Raw genomic sequence first — 7500 nt, 5'->3', positions numbered from 1 at the left:
TACGGAGCTAACGTTACGTACCGAGTAACGTTAGTACAACATTACGAAGCTAGCGTTACGTACCGAGTAACGTTAGTACGACAATACGGAGCTAGTGTTACGTACCGAGTAACGTTAGTACAACATTACGGAGCTAACCTTACGTACCGAGTAACGTTAGTACAACAATACGGAGCTAGTGTTACGTACCGAGTAACGTTAGTACAACAATATGGAGCTAACGTTACGTACCGAGTAACGTTAGTACAACAATACGGAGCTAACGTTACGTACCGAGTAACGTTAGTACAACAATACGGAGCTAGTGTTACGTACCGAGTAACATTAGTACAACATTACGGAGCTAACCTTACGTACCGAGTAACGTTAGTACAACAATACGGAGCTAACGTTACGTACCGAGTAACGTTAGTACAACATTACGAAGCTAGCGTTACGTACCGAGTAACGTTAGTACGACAATACGGAGCTAGTGTTACGTACCGAGTAACGTTAGTACAACAATATGGAGCTAACGTTACGTACCGAGTAACGTTAGTACAACAATACGGAGCTAGTGTTACGTACCGAGTAATGTTAGTCAAAATAATCACAATTCGATATTTTGGTCATATGGTGCAGCCCACATCTCTACACTACTGTCACCGCTAACACGCAGCCACACAGCTGTGATCCGTGGCCTTCAGAACGGAACCGTTCGAGTCTGTAGACTACTTACTGGACCGTCTACGTAGCTACTGTTCAACTCACAGCATGCACTCATGCACGCACACACAGACACATTCACACACACACACACACACAGACACACACACACACACACACACACACACACACACACACACACACACACAGAGTCACATACACACACAGAGTCACATACACACACACACACACACTCATGCATGCACGCACACACAGACACATTCACACACACACACACACACACACAGAGTCACATACACACCAAGGTTATAATCGTTAACGAAAACGAGCGAAATAACGAAAACTAGGTGGGAAAAAACATTGTCGTTAACTGAAATAAAAATAAAAATGAGGTATTACAAAAAAACGATAACTAAACTAAAACTGTAATGTCTGTTTGCAACTAAAATAAAATACAATTATCGAGTAAATGTCCTTAGTTTTCGTCTTTGTCGATTTTTCATAGAGCAAATAACGTTATATCTCTCCGACCGTGACATTTCCCGTAGACATGACATAGTTTCCAACTGGGAACCCAGAAATCCTGACATTCCACGTCAAATTGAACACAACATGTCTGTGGCTCCGTGCCTCTCGCCTGGCATCATGGCGGTACCGAAAGTCGGAAGAAAGCGGCAGTCCTGTTTGATTATGACTGTTCAGATAAAGTGCCTTGCAGTGGAAGGTGGTAAAATATGTTGTCAATTTATTACAGGGAAAAATCACACGAATTGGAAAGTACATTTGAGAAGCGCACACAAGCTAAGAGGCTAACCTAGCTTACCTTAACAAGGTAAAGGAGAACGCAAAGCCCCCTTTCCCCAAAACAGAAGCTAATCCCGGTAACATTACGGGCATGAATGTATGGGTACAGGGCATGGATGTATGGATGTATGGATACAGGGCATGGATGTATGGTTACAGGGTATGGATGTATGGTTACAGGGCATGGATGTATGGATACAGGGCATGGATGTATGGTTACAGGGCATGGATGTATAGATACAGGGCATGGATGTATGGTTACAGGGCATGGATGTATAGATACAGGGCATGGATGTATGGGTACAGGGCATGGATGTATGGTTACAGGGTATGGATGTATGGTTACAGGGCATGGATGTATAGATACAGGGCATGGATGTATGGGTACAGGGCATGGATGTATGGGTACAGGGCATGGATGTATAGATACAGGGCATGGATGTATGGTTACAGGGCATGGATGTATGGGTACAGGGCATGGATGTATGGGTACAGGGCATGGATGTATGGGTACAGGGCATGGATGTATGGATACAGGGCATGGATGTATGGTTACAGGGCCAGCTGCAGCAGGACAGAGAACACTACAGGAAGGCTTTCACCGGCGACCCGATATCTGCTGGTTAGTAAATATGCAGGAACACCAAAAGCGGGAGGAAGCGTGGGTTAATATGTGGATTGATACTGGGACGTCTACACAACTGTGTGAGTCGATTGACTTCTAAAAGTTTGCCACTTTACTCGAACAAAAGTTGAAAACCCCTGTTCATGTCTTCTTTAGTCTGTTGGCTATTTAGGTTTTTCCTGGAACACGTCACTTGTACATTTTGCACATACTGCGTCTTGTGACTGTTTACATATTTATGACCATATGTAGGCTGCATGTTATGTACTGGTGTTATTTTTGAATACATTGTGAATACATATTTCTAAAATTGTATGATGTTTTTGTTGAGTTATTATTACACAATACTTTTTCTGACCTTTTTGAATCCCCCGACAAATATCCCAAATATTACAAGAAAAGACTAAAACTAATAAAAACTAAACTAAAACTAAGCTTTTTCAAAAAATAAAAACTAAACTAAACTAGCAAACCCGCTATAAAAACTAATTAAAACTAAACTGAATTTGAAAACAAAAAGTCAAAACGAAATAAAAATAAAAACTAATGAAAAATGCAAAACTATAATAATCTTGATACACACACACACACACACACACACACTCATGCACGCACACACAGACACACACACACACACACACACACACACACACACACCCCTCATCATGTGAAGTGTGTGTATTTCTAACCGTTCATCTCTGCAGCCTACCTACTGTGGAGCATACCATACATGCATGGAAACATTTACTCCTAAACGTCGTGTTGAGTTTAAAGAAGCTGGGATAAAAGCATTGTGAGCAGATTACCTCTGCAGCGTTCTAATCCTCCGAGGCACTCAGCGTACGAGCTAATCCACCAACCAGGGGAGAGGAACAAGTGTGGGAAAACTCAGAGAGAACCAGAAAGACTTTCTATATTCTCTCCATCATCAGCGTCTTCACTGCAGCACGGCTCCTACAAGACACAGCGGCCACATGACGAATATACATATATATATCATTAACTGGAACATTTACTTATAAAAATCTTCTTCCTGAATTGGGTTGGCTACCGAAATCTGGTGCTAATACGGCACCGGTGCCTTCATGACCGGTATCTACCAGACCTAATAGCAACGCGGATTTCGGTGCCTCATTCTGGTGCCACTGATATGTCTGCTCTTCTCTCTGATGCTCTGAAACAGACGATACAGGAAACACAAACATCGCTGCAGCTAACGTTAGCCTACCGCTAGCTAGTTAACACTATACTCAACAGCAGCTAACGTTAGCCTACCGCTAGCTATGTAACACTATACTCAACAGCAGCTAACGTTAGCCTACCGTTAGCTAGTTAACACTATACTCAACAGCAGCTAACATTAGCCTACCACTAGCTAGTTAACACTATACTCAACAGCAGCTAATGTTAGCCTACGGCTAGCTAGTTAACACTATACTCAACAGCAGCTAACGTTAGCCTACCGCTAGCTAGTTAACACTATACTCAACAGCAGCTAACGTTAGCCTACCGCTAGCTAGTTAACACTATACTCAACAGCAGCTAACGTTAGCCTACCGTTAGCTAGTTAACACTATACTCAACAGCAGCTAATGTTAGCCTACGGCTAGCTAGTTAACACTATACTCAACAGCAGCTAACATTAGCCTACTCAACAGCAGCTAACATTAGCCTACCACTAGCTAGTTAACACTATACTCAACAGCAGCTAACGTTAGCCTACTGCTAGCTAGTTAACACTATACTCAACAGCAGCTAACGTTAGCCTACCGTTAGCTAGTTAACACTATACTCAACAGCAGCTAATGTTAGCCTACCACTAGCTAGTTAACACTACACTCGACAGCAGCTAACGTTAGCCTACCCCTAGCTAGTTAACACTATACTCGACAGCACCTAACATTAGCCTACCGCTAGCTAATTAACACTATACTCAACAGCAGCTAATGTTAGCCTAGCGCTAGCTAGTTAACACTATACTCAACAGCAGCTAATGTTAGCCTACCGCTAGCTAGTAGCTGGATTAAACACGGTTAAAATGCTGACAGCTAACACTAAACGGTGTAAAGTTTGACTGTATTTCACTGTAGAGGCTTTAACACCGGGATGTAACAATCTGCAGCTGCTATTGTCGGAAAAACACAGTCGGTGCGTTCAATGAAACTGGTAACCTACAGCCTCGTGGTGCATTCAAAGTTATTGTGAAATGTCCTTTTCCCATCTGGTGGTTGTTGTCGTTCAACAGCTATTTACTAGTGAAATAAGTTATTGTTATTGTTATACATTATTATTAAATCATTTAATTTTGACCATATGGCCTAGCATTAAACAAGCCGTTCTTTAATGTCGCCGACTGTTTAGTACCCTTCTTTTTTCTTTTTTACTTTCTTAAAAAGTATCGGTTAAGGCACCGGGCAAAAATTATGTATGCGTTTCATTTCGATTAATTAATCTCAGAGTATGTAATTAATTAGATACATTTTTTTAATCGATTGACAGCCCTAACATTAACGCGTTAATCGCGATGCAATTAAGGGCCGCTGCGATGCGATTCATTTTTTTTAATCGCAGAAATTCCGAGAAATGAAAAGAAATTAATGGTTTGACAGCCCTATTTAGGAGTTACTAAACACTATATTGACTCTAGTAAGGATAGGGATTTGTAGTTTTTTAGTTAGGTACTTGGAGGAATTGTGCAATAATGACAGATTCACACATTTTTCTTTTGTTTACAGTAAATAATTAATTACAAATCTTAAAATCAAGTTCATAAAGTAACTTTCTTTGCATTCATTTGATTCCCAATCAAGATACACTGGTAAGAATGGCTTTCCATTGTTAATATGGACTTAAAAACTGTTCTGAAATGCAAAATAATAGAACTTTAATCATGTGATAAAATATGCGATTAATCGCAATTAACTATAGACCTTCAGCGATTAATCGCGATTAAAAAAAATGTATCGTTTGACAGCCCTAATATATATATATAAGACACAGATATTCCTTTTTGTTTCTAAACGTGGCTCTCTTATCTGTTATTCCAGGTTTTATATAAAGTCTACATTTCCTTCGTGGAGGTCGGAGCGGAGAACGTGCAGACGGCCGATTACTTCAAAGGAGTCGGTGAGTCTCCAGAAAGAGACACGAAAACACGAACCTGGCTCTTCTGTTCAGAGACGCCCCCCTCGCTTCTCACGCGCTTCTCATGTGCTTCTCACGCGCTTCTGGTCGCGTTTTTTTGTGTTTTTCTGACGTTGTTTGTCGCTTATTTTCAGTTTTTTTGTGTTTTTTCTTTTCGAAGTCTTTGTCGCTTTTTGGTCTGTTATTTTTCCGCCAATTGTGGCGCTTATTTAAACTATTTTCGAGTTTTTTTTCCCACTTTTTCTGACGTTTTTTTGTCACAATTTTTTTTGCGGTTTTTCTGACGTTTTTGTTATATTTCCCGACTTTTGAAGTGTTTTTTTTTTTCCCCCGATTTTTTCGAAGTCTTTGTCGCGTTTTGGTCTGTTATTTTTCCGCCAATTGTGGCGCTTATTTAAACTATTTTCGAGTTTTTTTTCCCACTTTTTCTGACGTTTTTTTGTCACAATTTTTTTTGCGGTTTTTCTGACGTTTTTGTTATATTTCCCGACTTTTGAAGTGTTTTTTTTTTTCCCCCGATTTTTTCGAAGTCTTTGTCGCTTTTTGGTCTGTTATTTTTCCGCCAATTTATTTTAACTTTTTTGGGAGGTTTTTTTTCTTTCACTTTTTCCGACTTTTTATGTTTGTTTTGTTTTCTTCGTCTTTGTTGCTTTTTGATGTTTCCGTCACTGTTTTGTCACCTTTTCCCAACGTTTGTGTGGTTTTATTCAACATTTTCTTTGGCATTGTTTCCGAGACACATCTGTCTTTTTTGTTCCTGCTGGTATATAATGCCGCTGGTCCTACGGGCCGGTCCTGTGTAACCTGGTTCTGTTCCTGGTCCTGTGTAACCTGGTTCTGTTCCTGGTCCTACAGGCCTAATGCCACGGGCCGGTACTGTGTGACCCGGTTGTTTTTGGTCGTGCTGTACATTTTAGTGCCTGTGTAGATGCTCTTGGTACGTTAGGTTCCCATATTCAACCTTTTACCAAGAATCTGGGTGTTATTTTTGACAGTGCTTTTAAATTTGACAAACAGATTAGCTCTGTTGTTAAAACCAGTTTCTTCCAGCTGAGACTTTTGGCTGAGGTCAAGCCTTACCTGCTACGCAAAGACTTTGAAAGAGTCATACATGCATTTATTACGTCCCGTTTAGATTACTGTAACTCTTTGTATGTTGGATTGGATCAGTCATCCCTTCGTCGGTTACAGTTAGTCCAGAATGCAGCCGCTTGACTTTTAACCGGGACCAAAAAGTGCAACCACGTTACACCGGTTTTGGCCACGCTCCACTGGCTTCCTGTCTGTTTCAGGATCGAATTTAAAATTGTATTAATTGTTTTCAAGATCTTAAATGGGTTGTCACCTTCTTATTTATCAGAGCTTTTACATGTCCACACAACTTTTTTGGGAGGTTTTTTTTCTTTCACTTTTTCCGACTTTTTATGTTTTTTGTTTTCTTCAACGTCTTTGTTGCTTTTTGATGTTTTCGTCACTGTTTTGTCACCTTTTCCCAACGTTTGTGTGTTTTTTTTTTCAACATTCTTTTCCAGGTTTTAGCATTTTTTCAAGGACACATCTGTCTCTCGTTCCTGCTGGTATATAATGCCGCTGGTCCTACGGGCCGGTCCATGTATGTGTAACCTGGTTCTGTTCCTGGTCCTACAGGCCGGTCCATGTAGGTGTAACCTGGTTCTGTTCCTGGTCCTACAGGCCGGTCCATGTAGGTGTAACCTGGTTCTGTTCCTGGTCCTACAGGCCGGTCCATGTAGGTGTAACCTGGTTCTGTTCCTGGTCCTACAGGCCGGTCTATGTAGGTGTAACCTGGTCCTGTTCCTGGTCCTACAGGCCGGTCCATGTAGGTGTAACCTGGTCCTGTTCCTGGTCCTACGGGCCGGTCCATGTATGTGTAACCTGGTTCTGTTCCTGGTCCTACGGGCCGGTCCATGTATGTGTAACCTGGTCCTGTTCCTGGTCCTACGGGCCGGTCCATATATGTGTAACCCGGTTCTGTTCCTAGTAGAGATGCACCGATAGATCGGCCGGTGACCAGAATTGGCCGGTTTTCAACGCTACAATTAACTGACAACATAAGTTATACCAGTTACAGTTCTCAAGGACGCACGCACACACGGACACCACAGCACGGACGCCACAGCACGGACGCCACAGCACGGACGCCACAGCACGCTCTCTTTCTCCTTTCTCTCAACTTCTCCTCCGTGTGTCGGCGCTATTCTCCACATGTAGGAACCTGGTGAATTAACCTGCAACATGTCAGC

The 7500-nt window shown here is 41.7% G+C and overlaps 1 protein-coding gene across 1 annotated transcript in view; it reads left to right on the top strand.

Annotated features, from left to right (window-relative positions):
• LOC118494763 (sodium/hydrogen exchanger 5-like) overlaps nucleotides 1–7500 on the top strand; it is a 27601-nt gene that overhangs the window by 10712 nt on the left and 9389 nt on the right. Inside the window, 1 exon segment of the mRNA XM_035999858.1 lies at nucleotides 5143–5221. Coding sequence (XP_035855751.1) covers nucleotides 5143–5221 — 79 coding nt within the window.

The sequence above is a fragment of the Sander lucioperca genome, chromosome 3 (genome assembly GCF_008315115.2).
Source record: "Sander lucioperca isolate FBNREF2018 chromosome 3, SLUC_FBN_1.2, whole genome shotgun sequence".
NCBI classification, from domain to species: Eukaryota; Metazoa; Chordata; class Actinopteri; order Perciformes; family Percidae; genus Sander; species Sander lucioperca.
This window is presented reverse-complemented; position numbering and strand designations above follow the sequence as displayed.